Source organism: Chlamydotis macqueenii, chromosome 22 (genome assembly GCF_036417535.1).
Source record: "Chlamydotis macqueenii isolate bChlMac1 chromosome 22, bChlMac1.mat, whole genome shotgun sequence".
Taxonomy (NCBI): Eukaryota; Metazoa; Chordata; class Aves; order Otidiformes; family Otididae; genus Chlamydotis; species Chlamydotis macqueenii.
In genome coordinates, this window is record NC_141577.1 from 633,436 (window position 1) to 660,113 (window position 26,678).

Below are 26,678 nucleotides of genomic sequence, written 5' to 3' on the forward strand. Positions count from 1 at the left end.
AGGCAGCAAGTCTCCAGTGGGACCCAAGCCTCAGGCAATAAATTGTTCAGGAAGAAAACCGGGGTCTTCGTATTTTGCCTGGCATCCCACAACAGCTGGAGTATCCTGGAGTTTAAGTTCTTCTTGGAAAGCTGTGCACACACAGCGCAACATGCCCAGAGCAGCTGGGCCCTGGGAGAAGGCTGTGCTCGCGGCGGGGTACCGGGCTGACTGCAGTCGGCTGCCTCGCCGGGACGCTGGAGTGGGCTGCTTTGTGCTAAGAACAGGAGCCAGCTGCAGCTCTGCTCCACATCCAGATTAAAGCATCACACAAAGGCTGCAGCAGGCAGGAACAGGAGCAGAAGCTGTCAAGGATGGAAGAAACTTAATGCTGGGAACAGGAAAGGGGAGTCGAGACTGCTAGGGCTGTATCTGGCACAAGAGTCTGACCAACAAGCTTCCTGTTCTCAGTTCATTTCACACATGAAACTTAATAGATGGAAAAATGGTAAAAATAATGGCTATCTGCTCCTGGGGTCTGCTCCCACTGCACCTACCTCATCTCATACGATGCTGAGCAAACCCATTTCTGCCACCCGGAGTCTCATCTTCCTCACGGGAAGGACTGGACAGGAGGCCTGAGAGGCACATCAGATCAGAGAACCCCTCCACTGCTGAGCTCTGCCTCGCAGGCACCTCTCGCAGTTGACTAAGCTCCCTCTTCAGCACACCATCAAACCTGCTGCCTTTGGGTGTTTTACTATTAACAGCAGCCTCTCACAACCAGCTTTTTAAATCACAGGTAATTTAAAGTTTCGCCATCTCCTACAATCTAGAGTTTAGCACCATAAATGCTTTCTCCTCTGTCCTGCATCCAACCAATGCATGACCCGAGAAGGCCGTTTTTAACCAGCATAACCTTCAAGCTCATTAAGAGGAGCAGTATCACTTTAACCAGACTCTTTAAAACGAGAATTCCGTGTGCAAACTGACAAAGTCATTCTCCTAGGTCCTGCCAAGCCCTTTGCCGTAGGCAAAGGAGTTGAGACGTCCCTTAGCATCAATTTTGTTTGTTTATTTATAAAGTTCAGATGTTTGATCTTTGTTTAGCAACTGTTTTCATCTCTCTGTCCAGTGGTAAGAACACAGCAGTTCTTCTCTTGAGTCAAAGAATCATGAGTTCTCTTTTCCAGCTCTGGAAACCATCCAGCATCAGCTCCGAGCACTCACCAGAAACTGAGCAAGGCCGAGCGCAGTAGGATCTGCAGGGAGAATGGTTGCTCACCTCCAGACTATTAATTTCTCACACACAGTTAAAAGCTAGGCTCTTTAAGTCACCTTAAGTTAATACTTTTCAGCATTTCTCTCATGCCACTTGACTAATTTACCTTCCCCAATCTCTGGTTACTTTTGAACACTGCGATCACGACCCCAAGTCGCTCAGCCACCACACATTTTTGGCAGTCTTGGAAAAATATTAACCCAGACTAAAGAGCTTTGTTATTGCCAGTGTTGCTGCATTTTTTTTCATTAAACTGCTTGAAGTCTCACCACTGTGCCTGCCGACTTCAGGAGACCACCACAAAACCAAGCGTTTGGGTGTGAACTATTTACCAGTTCAAGGTGAAGCTTGCTTTTGCAGAATGAATGCAATGAAGACAGTAAAGCCCTCGAGTATCAGTTCCTAAATGTTTTTGACTAAAAGGTCAGTCAGCTTCTATGGACCATTCACTCTGTTAACACTATCCCCTGCTTTGTATAAGCCCATGAAAGGCTCTCCTTGGCCTCCTGGACCACCTGTGATCACTGAGAGGAGTTTGGGAACCACTACAGTTAAACGTATTCTTGATTAATGAGTCACTACATCCACCCTTTCTCCTGGAGACTTTCAGACACAGCAAAAATGTTCAGACATCCAGCTCATACTTAGCTTTCATTGTAACGAGCATCCAAAAGCTCTCAGGCAACCACGTCAAATGAGTTCCTTTTTCATCCCACTGAATACAAAGGTTTCTTTTTCCCGCCATAAAAATCTCAACTGCCCTCTGACAAATTAGTTTATTCCTACACCAGCAAGTACTCAGAGATACTTCCAGGGTCGCCTCAGCCTTTTAGCTACTGTATTTTGCTGCTGTTCGTAAGAAAAGTGAGTTGAGGAAGTAATTAGAAAATTGTTTCTCAAGTTTCCACAGCACAATTAACACTACTGAAACTTTTGGCAAATACTATGTTTTAGCCTCTTTGCAATAAGAAAACTGGAACTCTGATAAAGTGTGCTAATCGCTAAAGGAATAAATGAAGACAAATCAGATCAATTTTCTGAAATGTGTGTAATACTCTATGTAAAAAAATGGAACAATGCTAACAAAATGCTGGTTTATTTCTAGGAACTTCTCAGTAAAACATCACAAAAATAACTTGACGAGTATCTAAAATAATCTTTCCCATCAAGGTGTCAATACTTCAAGGCTAGCGCCATTGAAAACACATCTCAAGGTGCACCAGTGCTCCCTGGATCTCTGGTGCACTGGATCTCCCCCTAGATTGGTACTAGAGACTGACAGCAATATCCAGTGGATTGTTAGGCTCCCTCAGAGTAGGGCAGAGTACAAACGGAAAGAAAACCATCACTTAAATACAACCAGTCTAGCTAAAGCATGTTGATGCTGAGGGGGTGGACAGGACACAGGCGAAGGGTGACACACTTTACAGTAGTCACTGCTGTGCTCTCAGCCCTTATGACTGAGGTCAACAGGCATCAACTGCTTTCACAGGTACTACTTAGCACAGTTCAGGTAGCCCAGGTCCTGCACCACGGGGCTCATTACAAATCTCTAGGCTAGCTTTCCTTGGGAACATGGCAGCACTTTTGGAGAGGTAAGCCAGAGCTATGAAACATGGATTCCAGCCAAGTTAATTTTTTGGATCAGAGTTGTCCCTGAGAACAGGGAGAACACAGTGATCAGAAACAAGTACGAAACATTCAGCCTCACCTAGCTCCTCTCAAGCTCTGAAACTCTTTCCACTGCTCAGTCAGCAGCTACACAGAACTGTTTGGAAGTGGGCTCCACAGCTTTCACTGAAATCAAAATCCAGCTGTTTCTTGCTAGGACATCCAGGAAGAACCTTCCACATCAGACTGGGCAGTCACCTGAGGTGTTTTAAAAAAAACAAACAAACAAAACAAAACAAAATCTAGCAAAAAAATATAAAGGTTATTAGCTAGTCCAAAGTAGCTCTTGCAGAAAATCACAATTATACAAAATGCTAAGACTACTGCAGCTCAACAATACTCCTTTTTCAGCGTGCTCTTCACAGGGAGAGTGTGTTACGTTACCTTCTGGTCCACGCTGCTGCATTTCATGGAAGTATGTGATCAAACTCAAACAAGGCAACTGCAAATCTTATTGCAAAACCCACCTCTGATCACAAACCTCACAATCAGTAAAATACCGGATGTAATCCCAGGAAAGGTGTAATTGCTGGATTTGCTACTACTTGAAGCATGCCTGTTACTTTCCTGCACATGCTCAAAGTCAGATGATGGCATCCCAGATTACAGGCTCCAGGAATGTCTTCTGGATTCCATAGATTTCCTTTTGCAAACAGAAATCAGACCCCAGATGCACCTCAAACACTCTCAAGATAGACAAGAGATTGACAAGATAATGCTTAGGAAGTTTTGAAGAAAACTTCCACTAGTAGCTGGTGGTCTTTGCTTTGAAGACCTAGTACCTAGTTAACAAACTCAAATTAAAAGCAAGGGTGTATGGTGTTTACCATGGCTAGTTGAGACATATTTGAAAGCAAGAGACAGTAAGGAAACACGGCTGAAGCTCAGAATAACAGCACTGAGTCTGAAACCCATGAGTTCTGTAGACTTAAAATCTGAAAAAACCTCACTTTTCATAATTTCTGTAGGCGAATTCAGTATTTCTCAACTTGTTCTTAACTTTAAGAAAGTTAAGTTCTTAAGGAGCATGACAGTGAATTACAATGTTAAAATAAACATGTCTGCCTTTAAATCACACCACCAGTGAAAAAACAGAAGGCCAAAAATTAAGAATATAATTACTATGAAGTTTTGTTCTCTAGTTTAGCACATCACATTCAAATTGTAGCTTACACATGTGAGAACCGTAGTACTCAGAAATAAGAGAAAGATCTGCTTGGTAGTGAAAATATAATTTTATTTTTAACAATAGCTGCCAGCAGTATACTGGTATATCTGTAAAAGATGTTCCAGAGAGTGAAAGACATAAGCAAACTACAATAAATTGTATCAACTCTTCAAGTATTTCTGCAAAGAATGCTCCAATTCTTGATGTCCTGTCTTGGGTGTCTCAATGTCCTATTCTGCTCCACTACTCCATCCCCCACACCCCCTCCAGAAACAAAATCTAACAGTTGGGGGCACAGGTTCTGAGGCAGATTAAGTATTTTTTACTTGGGATAAAGACTTCTTCTGAAAATATTAATTGGTTGTGTTCAGATAGTACTCTGAGTGGCAAAGAGTAAAAAAAAGTTGACTGTACTTAGCCACTTTTTGTTCTACATTGAGATAGGCATCAGTGGGTTTGGCTCAAGCATCTTCAATTTATTCATGTCTGTGTTCCTTTGATACGAAATGCTAATTTGCTACTTTAGCATAAAAATTTGATTACATCTCTCCTTATCATGGGACTGCACGAAACTCTCGATCAGTTTAGACATGCCCATTGCGGAAAACCCAACCATTTTATGGGAAAATGCAAGCGTAGAAGCTACATGGCTGCGACTGTCCGTGTGGGACTTTACACAGACCGGCAGTGAACAGTAGATGGGCAGGAAAGCTCTGGAGTGCATGAAATTGTTTCAGAATTCACATGCCTCTTGTTCAACAGGCAGCTCTTACACATAAGGAATTTCTTCAAAAAAGGAAAGCTTTAAAAGAGGGGGAAAAAAAAAATAATAATGCATATACTATAATCTGTTCTCCCACACAAAACCAGGGTGAAGATGATGGGTTTTCCCTTTGTGTTCAGGAAATACACAAGTCACCTGTTTTAATGGGAATTTAAGCATATTTCAGCTTGAGAATAAAGTTATTCAGCATGCTAATACATGCATCCAACTTGCAAACTGGAATGCCTACTTGAAAGGGTAACTGCTGTTTTTGAATTGTAGAAGGGGCTAGAAGCATCATTTTAAATTTAAACAGGGAGTAGATTAATTGCTGTTTGATGAAATTAAAAATGCATTTAAAGATCAGATTGTAAACAAGTTGACAGAAGTCAAGAATTTACATAGTTATGAAAGGGCTTTTTTAATTAATGTAGCGCTGGTGATTGGGGCCAGATGAAAGCGCTCTACCCACACCAGACGCTAAGCCTTTCACACACCACCCCAGCTACCCTCTGCTGCTCCGAAGGGATCACCTACGGAGGTGAAAGCTGCTTGCCCTCCATTAGATTTCCAGCCTCTGCTGACGCCAGCAAGAGGCTGGCCAGCTTCTGCCACAACACAACACAACTGCGCAGCAGGAAGCCTAAAAGACACCAGCTCCTTTCACACAGGACAGTTAACAGCTACCATACCCTAACCGCCTCAAATTGCTAACCTGGTCCTCATCTGAATTACACCTACGCGGGAAAGACTCCGGCGCTCGGTTCTGCATTGGACTGAGATAAGAAATACATTAGTTACAGCAAGAGCTTTAACTTTGTTTACAAGCTTTCAGACACAATCATTAAAATACTTAATGCTGAATATCATGTATTACAATTGTTTGAAGATTGCCTAAGAAGTAGAGAGAATATATTATCTATAAAAGACAACAAGCCTGGTATTTTAACAAGTTAAGCTTTGTGTGCACGGATATGCAGGCAGCATGCACATCAGAAAACGGCATGAAAGCGTTTTCATGCTCACATGCACGTAATTGCCTGGTGTACTAACGTGTGCACGCAATGGCTAATTTGCTTTTAAAAGGAGCAAGGCCCAATTATTACAACCTCAGACAACTTCCAAGGGCCATCCTGATCTAGGTTTTAAAGTAGAGTTAAAAACTGGAGAAAGCTATGCCCACAATCACATTGCTTCCTATATTTGTTTGTTTTAACTATACGATGGCAAACAGCACCAAACCAGTGAGGACTGGTTGTTTGTGTTGGATTTTTTTTGCCCTATGTCATTAAAAATGTTGTTATCTAACAAAAAAAGAAATCGTTCCTTTTTCTAGATGTCACGTTGTAGCAATGACTGAACCCCTACAGAGGATTATTATGGCTGAGAAACTTTATTCAGGATGAGAACGTGACATGAGAACACAGTAATTATTAAAAGGCTACAGTTAAGTTTTTCCTAACCAGGTCGCTCTGCATTATTATCTTTTTGCGCCTAAACACCCCTGTTAAAAAATCATAAGAGGGTCTAAGTGTATCTATGGCTGTCTTTGAAAGACATGTAACAGGATTGCTAACTGCTTTTATATTGGAATTCTAGCTCTAGGAAGGCAAGACAAGGCACCACAAGCCATGTATACAAACAGGGATCTTGTACTCTACCTCTCCTATGTCAAATTAACTCCACAGGTATATAAAGTAGCAAAAGCAGGATGCTTAGAAAAGTCAGGCTGGTTTTTATAAAGCCAGGGCTTACAAAAAAAAATTAGTGTATAAAAGTGTTTATGTGAGCATTTCCATGTTATTGCAGAATGTTAAATATTCCAAGAACAACCTACCAGGAATAGCACTTTCCAGCTTCTAAAATCAGTTAAATATAAAAGTATCTTTACAAAAAAATAGGCATATAAGTTTAGCATTCTTTGGAGTTGTTCATGATGGTCTTTTAAAAATAACCTAGCAGTTTATTTCATGCATCAAAATCATTAGTTTTAAACAAGAAAACTATTCCCTGGTTTAGAAATATTTGAAAATTGCTTTTAAAAAAATTGTAGTGCTATTCCTCAGTGTTGCTGTAAAAAGATTATGTATAGTAGTGCAATGATTATGATTATGCAAAATTGCAGTCCAGGTGCACAGACAAGCAATTCGGATAAATTTAATGTAAAGGACTGGATTTCACACACCGTTCCTTCACAAGGGTAATTAACAGATTTCCCTTCAGGAAAAAATGAATACGATAATTTAAGGCAAATGTTATCTTTAAAGGTCACTTTAGCTTTCTTCAGGAAAGAAATAGCTTTAAAAAGTTCCCAAAAGACCCCCGCTTTAACAGCTATCAGTGTTCAGTTCTGCATCACTAATCATTGCACTGCTATTCACCACGTACAGTAGCTATTTATCAACTAGGACACTAATGTTTACGTGTACTTTGTTTGTGACAGCACAGATTTTGTAAGCAAATATCACCAGAAAGACCTATACAAAATAAAGGCTCTTAACTACCAAAAAGAAAGCCACTTGCAATTTTTAAGGTGAACAGATGGCAAGCATCCAGTTCTTCTGATTTCATGATGGTAAAGGGCATCCTGACAATTACTCGTTTGCTGCAACTCAGAATTTGGGACAGATTGCAAATTTAAAAGAAAACTGGAGTTTTTTAATCTCAACAAGCTCTTGAAGACACAACTAAATACTAACTCTGAACTGCGAGCTTCCTACTATAGCACTCAAGCCTAGATTCAAACTTCCCTGATGTCTGAGGTCGTTCAAATCCCAGTTTCATATTTGAGTCCATTCTCAACTATTCCTGTGATTTCAAATCAAAGAGTTGTTTTTTAAAAAAAAAAAAAAAAAAACACTGCCAAATATTCTGCAAATGGCTCTTTTGGATAATAAGTTCCCTTCTATATGTAAGTTGGATAGACAAACAGGTACAGCTCAATGTGTCACAGATGACAATTGTGTCTAGATCTTCTGGAAAAGCAATAAATTCCAAAATACATAAATATTCCTTGTACCATATCGCGAGACAGTATCCTAAACCAATTCACAGACAGGGATCAAATGTTTGCAAAGAAAAGCAAGCAGGGGCAAGATAACCCTTCATATTGAAGAATCTAGAGTTACCCCAGTGCAATATTAACATAACTGCATTAATGATACTCATACTTGCTGTGAAAGAAGGTAAGAAAAAAAAACAAGCCTATAATTAAGTCTGCAAACTTTAGGTAATTACTGTACCTGGTCTATCCACCATAACTTTGAATAACTGCAAGTTCATGCAAAAAAAAAATTGCTATCTTATATGAAAAGAGCAGTCTGTTAGAAGCATTGTTATGGAATATGTGAGAAGTCATCTCTTTTGCAAGTGCCGTTTACTTGGTGAGTCTCTTGGCTACATCACTGTAAGCTATTTCAATTTCTTTGTCTCCAGGACAGGTATTGGTGAATTCATCTCTGCTATAAGCATTTGTCAGGTATCTCCAAATCCCTGTCATTTCCTTGGGAATCTCAAAGTTGCGGTACTTTTTGGCCACCACCTAGAACAAAAGAATTAGATTATTAATTTATATCCTTCAGCTCAAACCATTTTACCATCCCTTGTCACTCCATTGTTAAGCTATCCTTCCAACACGTACACTCCGGAGTCACTTCCTAAGTCAGCAGAACCTGTCCCTCCAGGATATGCCCAGACCTGGCAGCACACTGCCTCGCTTAGTTTGTATTACTGTCCTCACCAAAGGGAACGCTTCTGCACCCGCGCAGAAACTTAATCTGTGGCTCCATCTGCAGTACAAAACTGACAAAGATCACCACAGACAGTGAAAAGAAATCAAACCATCATTATACAGGCACATCTTCACTCCTGCAGTTATCCTAGGCTACCTCATTCTAGTCTTTCAACCTTTTTTTTAAAATACAATCCTTGTATTTCACATTGCGTCATTTACTTTCTTGCTAATAGAGCAGTTTTCTCTCCAGATGTGAGAAGACATCCACTTCAAACATTAACTGCTCACATGAAGTTCACTTTCCTTCTTCTAAGCGCTGCCATTTCCTGTGACCACACTGGTCAGTGCTGTAAGATGAGCTTTGACTTGTGCCATTTTATCATCTGCCACCAAACTTGTTTACTGCTTCACACCTTCACTGGATTCAACCGCTCTGTCCCTGAGGCCCTTGTGAATTACTGAAATCTTACACAATTTTATGTACTGTAAATGCTGTGGTTAAAGTTACATAAGAGCTTACACGTGGTTGAAATGCGCTGGACTCCAGAATGTCATAAACCATAAGCATTTTGTCCTTCATTATCATGTAATAACATACAACTCATTTACCTTGACAATGTGCAGTTTAGGTAACAGGTTGCAGTCTGCTAGTGTCATCTCATTGCCATCCAAAAACTTGCGGGTAGAAACTGTAATATCCTCCATGCTATTTTCATCTATCTCATCAGGAAGAGGAGAGTTCAGATACTCATCCAGCTTCTGGAGGGTTTTCAAGAGGCCACGTTCTAAGGCTACAGAGGAAGGAACACTTTTAAGAACAAAACAGCCAAACTACAGCACACAAATCTCAAACCTTTTAGACTACTGATATTAGTACCAGATCTGAAAAACCAAATCCACATCACTGTACCACCCAGAGCAGACCACACACTGAAGGATTTTTAACCCCTGTACAATTTTTGTGGCAACACCACTGCTGGAGCTGCCTTCATGGTCACCAGTAGCACTGAAACTGAACCAGGATCCCTTTAAACATCACAGGGATGCAGGTTGTTTAAAAACTGGTTTATACTCAGCTACCAGCAGCAGAGGGCAGCACATCCCGCAAAACCAAGAAGTATTTCTCAGCTATTCGCAAGTGTTTTGCATCTCTCCATCTGAAACACAGCAGAAAGGCATTCTGATTCCCTGACTTATGTACTAAACCATTTAAAAGTATAATTGTGCTTTCTCTCTCTTACTGATCTCTCACCTCCCATCTACTATGGTCTCTCCACACAAAAAGGTCTTAACCCTTTAAAGAAACCAACATCAACAAAGCTTAACTCAGAACAATGGGAGCCTTCAATCCGAGAAAGGTCAGATAATCAAGAGTGCAGAAAGGCCCTGCAGCAAACGCACGGAACCTCAACCACTGGGACACACAAAAACTCTGCATGAGATTTGACTCTGGATGTTAAAATCATTTCTGCTTGGTTCAAGAGTTCAGAGTGGCTGTTGCATAAAGAAGTTTCAGAGCCAGTGATATTTACAAACGACACATACCCTACCAAAATTCTGAACAAACACGGTAACTGAAGTTCTCTTTGGAAGTGTGAAAGCTATGTCTGTGACCATTATCTTTAAACCACAGGTTTCATTCATGAGACTCCCTCAAGTGTCCATTAACATGCAGCAAAATTGGTTAGTCAGACACTTCATAGTAAAGTTGTTCTGAAAAACACAGGACAACGAAACAACGTGTGCACAGCTGTGAGCCACCAAGCAACCTACCTTCATTAGCTTCTGGTCTGGAATTTTTGATAAATGCAGAAAATTTGGCAAATATATCCATTCCAGCAGTGTTTGATTCTGGATGCTTTGGTGAAAGTTTTAGGTACCTAAAAAGTAGAAAGGATAAGATTTACAGCATGTTTAGCAGAATGATGCTCATCATAGATTAACGAGCACAAAATGTCCCATTAAAAAAAGAATTCTGCATCATGTACATTTACTGGTTTTCAGGTTAATGTGAAGAACTTTCTTCTTACATGTCACACACTCCCATTTAAGTTAGAAGATTTTTAAACCCAACACTTTATTATCACTTTTCAGAGGTAAATCAAAGCATATTTAGGTTTTCTGAATGAGGCACCTGTTTCAAGCATGGAGTGTCTGAAAGAGCCCAGGGTGACAAGAGCAAGCTCCCTCACTCTAGCACAGCAGTCGCTGCACATCATTTCTGTAAACAATACAGTTAGGAATCAAATAGGTAACAAATTAAACACTCTTGTTCCTTCTCTGTTCACTGGAGATCTTTTTTTTTTCATTTAAATTAATACAAGTTGTCCCAGAATATCATGGACTCCATGCCTTTTAACAAAAAGCTGAAGTCTTGCCACACTGAAAGACAAAGCAGTTCAGTTTCCTAAAGGCAGTGTCTGCGCTTTGCTACTGCCTGCCAGCTGAGGGAGAAGAAAGCCAACAGTTTAGAGCAAGTCTGAACACATTCCCCGTGCTTATGCCATGTAATCCAATTATTTTTAAAAGCCTTCAGTATTTTCCACCATAATTTCCAAGTACTAAATAATCAAATCTCCAGGACTCATCATCATGCCTAGTATGAAGGAATTAATTTTTTAAAAATTATTTTCAAGTTGCATTTAGTAATCACTGGTTCTGCACAATTATCAGCTGTCCATCTGCTTATAGAAAGGTGGAAGGAATAAAAAAAAATTAACATTAAATACAGATTTCACTGATATTCCCGGTGAGAACAAGAAAATTACAAACTCTTGAAGACTTAAATAACACCTTACTTCTAGAGGAATGATTGTAAATACAAGTCTCCAAAAGGACAACGCACATCCCCTTAAAACAGACTCCCAGTTTATTACGGGGTCAGGACCAAGTTTTGTATAGCAGGCTCATCTTCATTTACATTATTTGGACATATCATCAGAATGGCCTGCCCCAGTCAAAACAAAAAGTCATTTAGTTTGAAAACTGCAGGAAGAATGACAGAACTCTACAAACGACAATTTTAAAATAATTTTTAAAATAAAATATTTTCTAGTATACAGATAAGGGAGCTGGAGGGAGGAAAGGTATGACAAGCAAGAACTCCAAGCTATTTTCAATGTCTAATCTTCAGTTTACTGATGTTGAAGAACATCTTAACTAGTGCAGAAAACCCCTCTGAGAACACTATCCAATCTAAGGTGACAAATTATCGCTTTACACTTACTTGGGTGGAGCCAAAACATCTTCCAGGAACTCTTCAATCTTATTCACATCTGTTTTCACTTCACCATTATAAGTTATGAAGGGTGGATGAGTGCCAGGAGCCAAATTTTGAAGGTCTGCTGGTTTTCTAGGGTGAAATACATATACAATATGAAAAGTAAGCATGGGACATCGATGACCCTAGCTTTCATCCTTGAGGTTTTAAAAATATATTGCCAGTTTTCTTTTAACAAAGGGAGTTTATAGCTCGATTAGCATTTTGAATACTTGATAACAATTAATTCCAAATACTTAAAAACAACTGCTTCTTCCTACCTCTGGCTATGGTTTTTCTCAAATCAATATAATGTTGGCTAGTAGGAGGGAATAGATACACACACCCCCCACACACACTCTCTCCCCCAGGATCTGCAGTACAGAGTTTATATATAGCGTAATCTGCGATCAGTGATAATCCTCCCTTCTACAGAGAGCTGCTCTGGAAATAAGGGAGTCTGAGAGAGAGCAGTACATACAAACCGCTTACTATGTGCACACAGAATCTCATTCTCGACAAGCTGACAGATGCTTAAACATGTTTAAAAGTTATGCTTAAAGCTTCCTCCAGAGAAGAAACTATTTGCAAATAAGAGCAGTACACCTGGGCAAAGGGAGGAGAATCCCCGACATTAGCGTGACTAGACACAAGCAAAAGAGAACCAAGCTAAAATACTCAGACATTCCTAAACCTGAAGTCAGTTTTGGCAATACCTCTCGCTATTTGCTCCAGCTCCTTTCATATTAATCCTTATCAAGCTAAGCCAGTCTATTTTATAAGCAATTGGCTTCCTTCTCCTGTAGCTGTGCCTTGGTGCCGTAGTGACAAGGAACAACACTGCAGGAATGCATTTAGAAGCCTGTACCTCAGCTGCACATACCTACTGACCTACTTACTTACGCACCCCAAAATGCCTAACTCGCTCCTTGGTGTAAAGTTCTCACATCTGCCTTGTCAGCAGATTCAGATGCACAGTTGTCAATAATGAGATGTGGATTCGTTACAAGCTATCAAATCTAAAGCATCACCTAAAAAGCTGAGCAATTTTTTCCCCAATAAATCATCATGGTACTCATTAGCCTCATGCTAGTGCAACTGTCTAGTGCAAGCAGAAATTAATTTATAGTGCTGCCTGGCACTTCTTCAGTAGCAGCACTTAAAACTTCTCTCTGATGAGGCTACTGACTACAGCCCAGGATGATACAGAAGGACGCAGTCTGATTCCTTGAAGGACCTCTCCGCAATTCCCAGTTCCTCAGACCATCCCTGAATGCTAACACCCGACAGGCACAGGATCCAGACGAGGCAGGACCATGCCTAAGGCAGAACTACATTTCTGTCAAGGTGACCAGAGCCCCCGCAACAGGATGGCCCCCACCTTCTGACAGCACGACGCTGGATGAAGGAACAACTGACACTCGATCCAGCAGAAAGTTTGCCCCTTCGTTACTGTTTGAACAAACCCAAACTGGACCCTAACCTTTGAACAGAGTTTGTGCTTCCTACAGCACAGCCACATCTCTGAGCCAGCACCACGCGTCCAGGAACTGGGTTTACTGGATACCGGAACTAGAGCTCAGGAAAGCCTCCCGGCTGTATGGGACAGGGAAACTGGATTAGTGACATACACAAACACAGGCACTCAGGGTGGCATGAGAAAGCAGTGGTTTTGGGGATCACACTCAGACTCTGTAAACTAAGCACAGTTTACAAGTTTGTACTGTGGAAATGTCACTTTCCATTTCTTACAAAATTAAGAATCCCTGCCAGAACTTCATGTCCTGCCCACTGCTGAACCTTTTAGGGAGGGCAAACAGGCACAGTACAGAGTACCAAAGGAAGCAGGACACTTGGCAGTGCACGTACAACTGAATGAGAGCACTCATTTTCATACTCCAGAACACTGAACACCCTGCTGTCAGCCAGCTGACAGGAGTCTTGTTAATACAAGAATTTAACCATTTCCAATTTTTAAGCTTCCAAGAAGTTATTTCTCACTAATAGTTGCCATCGCCCTCTTACTTTTTGGATTTAAATCTGTCATTGGTTAATGCTTTAAGTAACTTAACACTTCATTTAAACACAGCTTTGTAACTCACAACAATTACAGGAAGTCAGTGTGGCTCACTTCCAATTTCGCATGTTGGCGAGATAAAATTCCTCAAAAGGAATGTTATTTTAAAAACAAACACAGGCAAGACCACCGGATTTGCAGTAACACTATCAAAGCAAAGATTTTATTTCAGAAACAGACTAGTCTAATGAACTAACCAAAGAAGTTTTCCAAAGACTCAGAGTGCATCTGAAGGATCCCACAGCATTTTATTAACCCCTCCTGCCACTCCAGTCAGACCACCTGTATCTTTCAAGAAAAAGAAAGCAGAATTTAACATTCCACAGCAAAACAGGGCTTGACCTCCAGTTTGCTACTCTTGCCAGCAGATCATAAACAAACCCTGGTTTACCACAAACAAGCCACAGCCTTTAGAGCACCACGAGTACACAGGACATCCTTAAAAGGCTAAAAGTACAACTGCCCTTAATAGTCCAACAAGAAAGCAATTAAAAATATTATAGTGAAGTTTCCTTCAGAGATAAAACTGGACAGCCTTTAAAAAACAAACAAACCTAACAACAACACCACCACACCCACAAACCAACTTTTATAACCACTCAAACTCCCTGACAGCTAGTACCTGCCCCAAAGTTCGCTGGGGTGTTTGGAGGTAGGGCCACATACTTAAATATCCGGCTATCACTAGCCAACTAAGTGGGCAGGCTCTTTAACACCAGATTAACGTATAAAGGTTTCATGGCTTTGCCACAAACAGAAAGAGCAATTACTGTTCAAATAATTTCTTGAAGATCAGACAAAAGCCAGCCCCCAAATGTAATACGCTTTACATCGATTCATAAATCACACAAGTACTGCAGCGAGTGTGTGAAGAGGAGTATAAAAAACTGCCAGCAATAAAAAACACCCCATCTTCTGCTCCTAAGCAGTATTTTACACTGCCAGAGTTGCATTCACCTCTGGGCAGTCTTTAATATTTACTAATCTCTTTATTTAACCTTTGTCTGTCAACATAATTGTAAAACCACACGATCAACATGCTTAAAATAGGATTTCAAAACCTAACTGAATGCGAGCTGGCCCCGAATGTTGTTACAAGCCTAACAAATGGCTTATGCACTGCAGCTCTGCCCTGGTCACCACAACAAGTCACATCTCTGACCGCTGAAACGCTGCTTCTGCAAAGGGGAAGAATAAAGCCTCTGTCTGACCAAACAGCAGCAAGAAACATCTGATTTCTGCGGAGGGCGGTATAACCCACTTCACGGGCCTATGTGCGTATTTTTGCGTCTGAAGAGCCGAACCAAGAACTGCAAAACGTTCTTTGTTAGCACAGTATGCTATCCAACGCAATCATGGAAGGGACAAATACATGCCCCGAGTAAGTTAAACCAGACTCAGTTTTTCCAGTGTCCTAAGTTACTCACTTGTGAACTTTTGTTCACAACCGTGACCTTTAAGCCTCACAGACAGACAGCGCTTGCCTTATATTGTGCAGAAATTATGCTATTAGGCAGAAGCAGTTTGCAAGTAAACTCTCCTTTTTTTGGCTAGCAAAAGAAATTCAGATGCTTAAAAACATTACCACCCAGCTCTTCAACAAGTTTGTGTCTTTAACAGGAAGAAAATAAGAGGGCGACTGGCCTGAATAATGTATTTGTGAAAGCAGTTTCTTGTAACAATATCGGGAGTATTAAGCACATCTAGCACCTACCATCATTCTGGTAATGCTCACAGGGGAAACACACCATCTGGTATAAAAAAACATTTCCACCTGAGCAGTTAGCTGAGTTTGCATTCTGCAAGCTACGCTACTCTACAACTAGGCATTAGACAATGCAGAATGTTAAATTTGTGTTTATGAAGCTTTAAATTAAGTCTAAAAGGAATTAAGTTCGTATCAACTAAAATGTGAATTGGCTTCAGTGATCCCTCTTCTCCTTCACCAGAAAATACATTCAGCGTACAACAAAACGGTAGCGTTTGTTTGACCCATTCCTGTGCAGGTTTTTAATTTCACACTTATTTTGTGTTTTCCCCTCCCCAACATAAAAAATGAAAGCAAGCCTTCCTTCCTTGTGTAAGAAGGGACAATTTTAAACATCTGCAACCAATTTATATTCTAAAAGTCAGTCTTATATCCCACTCCCCCATCCAGTTAACTCAAGGTTGCCAAAAGAGCACAAATAAAGACAAGTCATCAGGCATCTTTGACATTTTAATGATATTTCTCTTACTGGTTCAGCAGTACTAATGCTTCCAAATATAAAATATCTCTTTTAACCTTCTTCTCACCCTCTCCTCCACCGCGATAACTGCAATAGGTTAAACAATGCCATCATTAGAAGTAAAGGAAGCCCAAAACTACAAACAGGATGCAAGCACAAGTCCTACTCCCAAGGTTCCACAAGCCACATGCAGTGCTAAGTGGAAGATACGATATATTTGGTTTATGCGCGCTGGCAGCAACCATTATATTTGCAGTAAAATCCCACACTGGCCAAAAAAGAATTTTTTAGCTGCCACAAATGCGCAGCCAGTTGACAAAAGTTGCTTTCTCCCCCTCTGAGTGGTTTGTCTCAGCCTTACTACACATGGAAATACTTAGCACTAGTTGCCAGCACTGAAACAGTAACTTCAGTGATTTTTAAAAATCGAAACAAATCACCTCCTTCAAAAAAAATGACAAGAAGAGGTTCAGTCTAGCAGTGTGATTTCTTTCTTACACATTTTACATGATTCATTGGAGAATACTGTGTATTTCTATTGGCTTCATTTCTGAAAACAAGGTCTGTAAGCACTGTCAGTCTCTCCTCCCCTCAGAGAGTTCAGGGACTAACTTTACATTAGTCCTGTGAAAACATTACTTCACTCTGAAAGCAAATAGAAGGCCTCTGCTGAACTGAGCATCACCACCTCTAGTAAGTACACCTAGCCTCAGGAAATCACAACTCCTGGATTCGCATCCCACCCTTCTTAGCCACTAAGGTATCCATTTCACAGATGGAGAAGCCGCAGTTTAGGTGACAGTGCATCATGACATATCCGGCTAACTCTACGCAAAGGCAGAAAATTTCACATTTTATTCCTACCCATTTCACTTCTACTTCACTCATATTTACCTCATGGACAGATATTTTCACACTGCTTTTATTCTTATTGCATAACAAGCAATAGTATCCTAAAATCTTTTAAAAGACGAGTATGCTGCACATTATTTGTATTTGTGACAGTTATCCAACAATTGGAGATTTGATCAAAGACTGGTTGATCTAGAATACCCATCCAGCAGTCTCCACTTGTGGCATCTCGATGTGAAGTCAGTAAGATTCAGTATTCAGTTATAAGAGACTTCAGGTCCACTATTAGTCTTACAGAAGAGCATTATTTAAGAAATCCAAGAGAATTTATCAGACCCATTCTTTTTACTTACAGATACTTATAAATAACCATCAATGAATGTGTCATTTACAGCAAGGTTGCCTCTTAGTATTTACAAGGATAGATTTTCTTTCTAATTTCAGAAAATAACCCATGCAAGATTTAGAAGCCCCAGACATTTGTCACACCAAGGGTACTGTACTTGTCAGATAAACCAAGTGTTTCTCACCTCTTCAGGTCGACTGTTGTGACGCTGAACACCACTCCCTTCAGCCACAGAATCATGAACAGCCTCTGAGAAAAAGGACAGTTTCCTATGCTTTCACCATCGCTGCCAGCCTGCAGAAGAGAACAGACCATCAGTTACAAGGTAGGACTGTCATCTACACATGCTCACAGTTACTGAAAGATCTTTAAATAAAGACAGATTCAGTAACAAACCGTGGGGTTTACTGCCTATACAGTCTTCGCATCACCAAGTCTTCCAAAGATCCAACAAGCTTACAGTCAAACCAAGCATCACCTTGCAGGAACACTCCTTCGCTCCCAAAGTCCAGCTGATGCACTGGGATCAGCTATCCCGAAGGCATCTCCGTATCACGCACGAAGAGGAGCATCCACAGAATATTTAAATACAATTCATATACTGGGGAGGTATGCATGGACTTCTGCACGATTTTGTTGTTGGTTTTTTTTTTGTTTGTTTGATGTCGTTTTTTTTTAAATACTTGCACCTTCCAATGATTTGTTTGTTGCAAACATAATGAGCATTTTATTACAGTGAAATTTGCAATTTTATGGAGTCAACTAACCTATTTACTTGTCCTGTCCTCTAACAGCTGCTCACAAAAATGTATCAAAACAAGGTTTCAGACAAGAAAATAAGTTATCTTTCCCACTGAACATCATCCAGCTGCTCTTAACAGCCAAAAAGGGCAGCTAATCGTATTTGTCTGGGCAGCCACACCTTCTGATGGCAGTTTTCCAATGTCAAGATTGGTTCTTTATTATTCTTTTTTCCTTCTTCTACAAGGCATAGCTAATTAATTGTAGTCATATTGCAGTTCATTGCTTTTATCTCTCGCTGTGTAGTGCTACAGCGAGCCAACTGCAAGCAGGAACTCTGAATCGTCATTGTCCTGCAGGTGTTGTAAGGGAAGATATAACTGTAAGTAGATAGAGACCTCACTGGCAATAAAGTCATATCCCAAAGCCACTTTTAATAGGCAGCTATCAATAAGTCTTTGTCCCACCATAACAAAGGTCCATTGCATAGCAACAGCAAGCCACTCCAGGGCACCCAGTGATGGCATGCATCTCATGATTGCTCCGACAATGACTTACTGCTGAGCTGGAAAACTTTAGTTTTTAGTGGGCTAGAATTAGGCATGCAAAACCTTGAATTTTGTTATAAAATTCAATCCTCTGAAAAGAAAACTGGTTCAGTAGCCATATATGTCAGATTATCTTGACACATACTTTACACTAGACGAGTTTCAAAGGATTTTGGTTATTACTATTATTATTACAGTAATTCCAAGAATAATTTAAATCAGTACAATTCTCAAAACCTGGCTGATTCTTTCATCTACTCTTTCCTGTTCCCTAAGGCATTTGAAAACATATTGTAGGATATACTGGCTGTACGGCGCAGACCAATGACAGAAAACAATTACGTTCACTAAGCACTGGGTATTTAGAAGCAGAGCTACACAAGTGGAAGGGCTGAACACAAGACCTAAGCGTTGACTGGTGGGGATCCAGCTTTTTAAAAAAGAGTGGGCAAGAGGGGCTGGGAAAGTGGGAAGAGAAGAAAAGCCAACAAAAAACATCATCACAAGAGAACCAAGCTTTAGGACCAGAACTAACTTTTGGCTGCATGTAAGATCTTCCCTACCTTTAAAAAACGATACTGAAAAAGACAACACTTCATCCCATCTAAAGAAAATATATGTTTTGTACTGCCCAGGCTAAGTCACACTTTGAAGCAGAAACAATTCTTCCATTCTAAACTGAGCTCGGTCTTCATGTTTTATGGCAACTTCAGCAACGCTACTCAAACCCAAGCACACGACTAACGCTGCAGTAACCGCACAGGCGTGCGTGCCCCCATCCAGTTCAGCTTTACCTCGCTTCCTCTGGTGGAAAAGCTAACACACACTTCCTGGAGAGTAAAAGGAGGAATGTCGGCATTTATTTCCCAAAGTGCAACACTAAGAGCACAAAGCCGTACCCTGAGGCACTCACAGGAACAGCTCTTCAGTCCGTTTTGTTCCCATGAGCCGCGCTTACAGAAGCAAGCACATGACCCAGTCAGGATCAGCTCTCCTTGCCATTCATCTTTTATTTAGCACTTCTCACCTCAAAACCAGAGACCAGAGCTGGTGCAATATGACATACATTGCCAGAAATCTCATCTGATATGGAATAAGGAAACCTTTGAATAAAACAAACAAATAAATAAAGGCCTGTAACCAAGGAAGAATCACTGGGACAGAACTGCCTGCCATCAACGTACAGATGATCCTCAGCACCAAATGAAGCCCAGAGGCTTAGCTTCAGCACTGCAACACCAACAAATGTAACGGAGGCATTTCCAGAGGATAACAGTAAGATAAGTAAGCACTAGTTAGCTCCCCTAATTTCAAACCAATATCTGAAAATGCATGAATAGTGTCCTAATGGACAATAGGCAAGCAGCCAGAAGAGAACTAGTTTTTACAAGTCACTTTGATAATTTGAGAGTTAAAAAAAACTCACTGCAGAAGACTGATTAAGAGCTTTGAAGATTTATGATCCATCACCGGATGTAGAAAATAAAAAGTTAGTCAGAAGCCAAGAACTAAAATACTTTTGGTTAGAGCATCCGATGAAAAAGCAAAATGGTTTCTCTATGCACAAAACAGACTCCTCTTGCAGACAGAACCAAATATGAAGATTCGTTATTACAAAACTTCAGGGCTTTTCCTGAACTGAGGAGTTAGTTATAACATCAAGCCTTTGGCTGCCCATGTTTTGCTACCTGTCAATACGATCGGGACAAGCAGTGACCCTCCATCAGCAAAACAAAGTTCCAAGGGCATAGGAAAAAAATTCATGTTAATGACTGAAACACGTTAAACATTTCTACATCAGACAGACTTTGGAATTTATCAGCTGCAATAATACAGTCTGAAAGAGAGGCAGGGTATTGGATTAAACCCCACTCCTTCTTTCATATGATACAATTCCACCATGGAGCTTTATTATTTCCAGTGGTAGGTTTTAAAATTGCAACTGAAATAAACTAAACTCCAATTCAAAAGGCAGTTTTGTTAGTTGTACTAAAAAAAAAAAAATCTTAGCCATATGGAACCCAAAGCAAAGCTACTTTTAAGTCATAGAACTAAATGAAAAAATGTTTAAAATTTAAGGCTTAACACTGAACTGCGGCTTTCATTAAGGTCCATTTTCCTAAGCCAAAACCAATATCAAAGCCAAAGTGACTAACGAGGACCAAAAAAGGTCAAATGTATTTATGCTGTAACGCCAGCTTGAACTGAAACTTTTCCTCTCCCAACACAAGCATAACATTCAAAATTAACAAACAACAAATAGCATCTGCTTTCATTTAAGCAAGACAGGCTTTCTGGATTATTTGAATCAGAAAAAAGGGTTACAGCTCACTAAGGTACAGCGCTTTTAACAAGTTTGTCCCACTTCTGCTCCAAAAAGTCTCAAGCTATTCTGAGCACATACTGGAAAAAGGAATGCAGTTGGAACGCCAAGAAACTTTTGGTTTCAGTGCTCCTGAGCCAAGGAATTCTGCCATTAACTCTTTGCCTGGAAGGCCCGGTCTGCATCTTCCTGTGTTTGAGGTACTGAGCGCTACAGCACAGATCTGTTACAACCGGCCATCAACAGCAACCCCGCGCCAGCGATGCAATGCGTCATTCTGCTGCGACCACATCAGGAATTTTTTCAGGAGATGTTTCTGTGAGAGTCCGTTCTGACGGATTTTCTCCACTGGAATATTGCTGTGCTGGCAGTAAACTGTAAACCTTTAAATACTGCAAGAATATTCTGCAATTCTACACGACTAGTCGTGGAGGGGGTTAATCATATAACAACTGTTGCTTATGTCGACTATCAGAAACCCGTCATTGCCTTGTCTTTGAATTCAGGCCATAATATTCCAGGATATCTTCCAGGGGCTAATCCCCATCACTATCACAGCAAAAAAAAATATTAAATATTGATTTCTCTATACTAACATCAGCCTAGATTAAGTATAATCTTGTTGAATTAACATTCTATACTGAGAAGCTTTGAGCTTTTATTTAAAATTATTTCCAACACCAGCCTAAAAATCTTTATTACTAAATACTGGAAACCTTCCTACAATTGGGGCTAATTTTCAGTTATCACTACCAAATCAAGGTACCATTATCCACTGAAGGACATGTACTCAACAACATCACCCATACACTTATATTTCACTGAATGCCAGAAAAAAGTGCCACACCACACACGGCAAGAAAAGGTCACATTCTCCACTCGGGAGTACTGTGCTTCAGGGGTATACTGATCGAGAACCAGCTCTGAAGAGCCTGGCTTGAATTTACCACCAGGGAAGGCACCCTGCCACACAGTGCCTAACCCAACCACCAGCCATAGCCAACTCCTGCCATGCTCGAGATGCCACCAAGCAGTCTGAAAAGCTAACAGCTGCCCTAGGGGATTTATCGCGGTAAGAAAAAAACAAAGATATACAAGTTGCCTTGAGCAAAGTTGTGTTACCCTCAACGAACTGACTGTAAGTAAAAAACTTCTGAAAAGGTGGCAAAATGAATCTTGTTAATTGTAAGATGTGACATGGAGAAAGAGCTGGGCATACACACACCATAGCACTCATCCTACAATATTATATGAAAAATAAACAGGGTTACTTTTTAAAGAAACCTAAATAAGAAAGTAAGTTCAAGTAAGAATGAAAGAGTTACAAGGCAGTAAAACAAAGCAGTACACTCAATGAGAAGTCAAGCTGGTTATCACAGCCACAGTAAAACTCCCAATGCCAAGCAGCTCCATCTATGCAAGACTGCCAGCTACTTGGAGAAAGAAAGAAAAAAAATGTACTTATCCCACTGTCTGGAAGATTGAGCTTAGCTGATCCAGCCAATGCAGAAGCCACCTCCTCCCTTTCCTTCCCCCTGAAGCAGTGATTTCACTCAAATGACTGCTTTTCCCAAAAAAACTCAGACTATAAGTAATCATACATCTGTTTAAGTGGCTAAACAAGTTAAATGATGAAAAAAAAAAATCATTTTAATTGTGAAATGTTTGCCTTTACAGCTGGGTAGAAGTTAACTTGACTCCTAACACAGGAATCTGCATGTATTTACTTTACCGAGGTAGTGCCGAAGCTTACCGAAAGACTAACAAGAAAAATAAACAAGCAAAGAAACACTTAAAAAAGGACATAAGGCCCTTATCATATAGTATAGATCTGAAAGACTAAGAGTAAAACAGAACTCTATAAATCTTTGGTCCCAAAGGCCGGCAAAACTGTTTCAAACCAGTTAAAAGTAGCACACAAGTTTCCCAAACTGGATCAAATGACTGCAGAAGTAACAGTAAAGCCAAAAGTGCATCTGATGAGAAATGTAACACAGGTCAGCCTCTGCCTACACAAATAAAACAAAAGAAAAGGGCAGAACTCTAGAAGGCCATTTCCTAATCTATCCAAAACTATCAAGGGAATCTCTCCCAGATTTGACATACCAGAAGCGGGGAAAAATAAAGTTTGCATGAAGAGGGAAAAATGCATTTTACAAGTACCTCACAAAACCTTTCACCAAAGATAGCTACTGGAGCTATTTGATTATACCACCACAGACGTTCCCACTCCCCTGAATAGGAAATCTGCAAACCTAGAAGATGAACATTCAAACAAATGAACAGATGGGGCGGGGGGCCACAGCAAGCAGGAATCAGAGGGTAAGTTCAAATGTTGAACTCAGCAATCTTGAAACATATCTCAGTTCTAAAACAAACGAACAAAAAATCTGCTGGGAAAACTACATGAGAAAAGCAGCATGATGCATACCCATTACCTCAAAACACCAGATAACAATTGCTCTCGCATGCTTCATGAACAGTAAGCTAACTAAAAAAAAAAACAACAAAACAGTAAATTAATAATAATCCTATATGCATTACTGTTTTGAGAGGAAATGGTTTAAGGTAAACTAACAAAGCGATTCAAGTGAAAAACATGCAGCAACTCAAAACCCCTGAGATGAAAGAATACAGAAAGGAATGGTTTAATGTTCCCCACATACTGAAAATGGTCAGGTAATATCAGTCCAAATCTTTGCAGCGTCTCCTCAGGCCTTTATCTTGACAAGCTGAATGAAGAGAATTCCATGCTGCTTACTGAGCAGCGTTTTCAGGTAAGATGTACAGAATGACGTCCACGAAAGGACCATCACAGTATGAGATGCAGCACCAGCCAAGCGCCTCCTGCGTATGGTGCCACTGCACCAGCTGTTCTGTGCTTCTGTCCAGGCAGTAGGTGGACGAGCTTCAGCGATGTTACAGGCAAGCACCCACTCTGCAAGCCAAAACCTATCTTAGAGAGTCCCAGTGTCTCCAATATTAACGAAGTATCACTCAAAAAAAGAAAACAGCTGACAAGGTCGCAAGTTGCAGCGACCAGGACTGAAGAAGTGTTTTCTGCAATACACAGTGTTCAATTCATTCTCACACTTTCAGATATGTTCGTTTGAGAAGGGAGTTGTTTGGTGTTTATATGGGAGGAACAGGTCAGGGAGCAAGCTGGAGTCAAGCCCTGAACTCTCATGCTAACTAAATCTGGTTCAACCAGATTTAATCCGAGGGATGACAGGACGAAAGGGACACTTCCACTTGTCAGTGCACCTTTTATCTTGCCTCTCTGGGACAGGGGATAGCTAGTGCTCCAGCACACACGCCAGAGCTTTTGTTTCTGTGTAGTGTCCTTTTCTTAAGACAAAAAACTGCTGCACAGTTAAAGGCCCACGTCAATCTCTTAACAATAGACAGGAGCAAAGGTGAGTCTCAAGACAGCTTCAGGCTGCTGCTGTCTTAAGTATCAAGGCACAGGTCCTGTGTATTCCAGCTCACACCACAGAACCGCTTTTTAATGAAGTTGTCTAATGTATTTTGAAACCCATCCTACTCGTTTACTGCTAACCTAAGTTAAAAAGTCACTGAAGAGTCAGTCTAAGAACAAAATAAGCTTGTAGCAACTATTAAGAAGATTTATTCACTCTTAAGTGTCTCTGACAAGCAAGCTAACTCCTGCAATTCTTTCACAATGCTAAGAAGATTCTAAATAAAACATCCAACATCATTTTAATCACCTCAAAGGTCAGCAGTTTGGCAACTTATATAGGTATTACTTCAAACTCACCTTTGTTCCTCACGTCGCTTGCTGCCAGTAAATGAGCCTACAGCATTGCAGATGGCGCAAGAGGGGCACTACCACTGCATCCTGCCTTTTCTAGGTAACTCTGTTCTCTAACGCCGTTATTAACTCACTTCCACTGAACGCTGCCCAACACCTTTCACCTTCTGGGTTCAAAAGCAGTTATCTTTCTTCACAAAGGAAGTGACAAGACAAGCACATTATGTGCCACCTAAAAATAAGAAAATATCTTCCAGGAAATGAACATACATTCACTTCTACACTGAAGGCAGTTGACCTCAAAAAGCACCCAATTAAGCTTACAGCACCTGTATCACAGTTTTATCATCCTATGAGCTACACTGATCAGTGTCGCCCCTTTATTTCACCTTTATGAGGGAACTTTAAAAAGCCTGGTAATAACACTGCATCAAGTTAGACTTTAAGTCTCAGATCACAACCACCCCACACACACCGATCTTACTTCTATAGAACAATTTTTGTAGTCACCACTCCCTTAAATAGCTAATCTTTTAAGAAAAGCATAGGAAAAAAACAAAACCAAAAAAGCACAAGGCCAGTGCTCATACCTGGCATTAACTGCAAATACAAAAAGCCTCAGGTGATTATTCCACGTGCTGACTGACATCTACCCCACCCAGGGAAAACACAACCTTGGTTACCACTGTCTCTTGACAAGCTGTATCATATTTGCTTAATTTCTAATCAATGCATCTTCCACATGAGCTGAAATTCCTGTAAACTCAAAAAGCTGAAAAAAACAAAATGAACTGAACTCCCTGCATTTACTTGAGATCTGGCTATTACACCAGGGAAAGGAATGTTCATCAGCCCATTCAAGTAGCCTCCCAAGTCATTACCTTTCTGATAAGTCACCACTGTGCTGGACATTTGACTGTAACAGCAACTGACCACTTTAGGATGATGCTATTTTTAGCCCTGTGTGATGCTATTCCTAACAAAATAATTAGCAGACTTATCTTGTGCAACTTTCCTGCAACTCTTGTTCATTGCTACACAATTGTCACAGTAAAGCTTCTGGAAAAAGCTATGGGATCTTCATGATGTATTAAAGTAACTCCATAATTCAGCAGAAATTAATTAAGCACTTCTAGTTCTTTGGAGAAAAGAAATTATCCCATGTTCATCCTTTGGGATAATCAGAAGAAGAGGCAGAATCAAAACCTGCATTAAATACTAACTACCATTCTCCTCCGTGAAGAAATCTGCTTAATGCTACGCATACAAGAACTTGGTACTATTGTGGGCAGCCACGCACACGACCACCTGCTAGCCTGACAAAGGAATACTAAATTATTCATCAACAGCAGAAGCCTGGCATCTCTTCCGTCCCTTACTCCAGTGGCAATACCTTTAACACAGTCATTCAGTCACAACAAACCTCAATAAAATAAACAGGGCCAACTGACTACCATTTGCAGTGTAACAGCTTGACACATTCTTGCAATATCCTACTAGGAAAGTGTAAGCAGGCAATTAACCGCGCAGTACTAAGGGTTTCTTTTATAGGGCTTGAAACTTGCCTTTGGGTACTGTGCATACGAACTTGGACAGGCATTGTACGTGACAACGTTTCTTTCTGCCCCCGCTTATTAAATTTGTTAACACAGTACAGCGTGTGCTTTGGCTACAGCCCAGGAGACCTATCTCCAGAACCTCCCCACCGAATAACAAAGCATCTATGAAAATTATAGGAAAGAACTGCAGACCTTGTCACTGGGGCTCAGAAGATTGAGTAAAATTTTTATCTTTAGCATTTAGGAATTCTTCAAATAAACCTCTGAACAGGCATCACTTCCGCAGGCCAGAAAAACAAAGAATTCTGTTTGATAGCATAATTTACAGCGCTAAGATGAGCAATGAGTTGGACAGATTAGCAGAGAGGAAGGATGCA

General features: G+C 40.5%; 1 protein-coding gene across 1 annotated transcript in view; it reads right to left on the minus strand.

Moving 5' to 3' along the window:
- Positions 1–4,148: 4,148 nt before the first annotated feature.
- The window catches only part of CLIC4 (CLIC family member 4), a 30,335-nt gene continuing 7,805 nt past the window's right edge, over positions 4,149–26,678 (minus strand). The window contains exons 2-6 of the mRNA XM_086764825.1: positions 17,543–17,652; positions 11,823–11,948; positions 10,370–10,476; positions 9,206–9,387; positions 4,149–8,404 (exon numbers count right to left, since the gene is read on the minus strand). Coding sequence (XP_086620951.1) covers positions 8,240–8,404; positions 9,206–9,387; positions 10,370–10,476; positions 11,823–11,948; positions 17,543–17,652 — 690 coding nt within the window. The 3' untranslated portion in view covers positions 4,149–8,239. The remainder of the gene's footprint in view (positions 8,405–9,205; positions 9,388–10,369; positions 10,477–11,822; positions 11,949–17,542; positions 17,653–26,678) is intronic.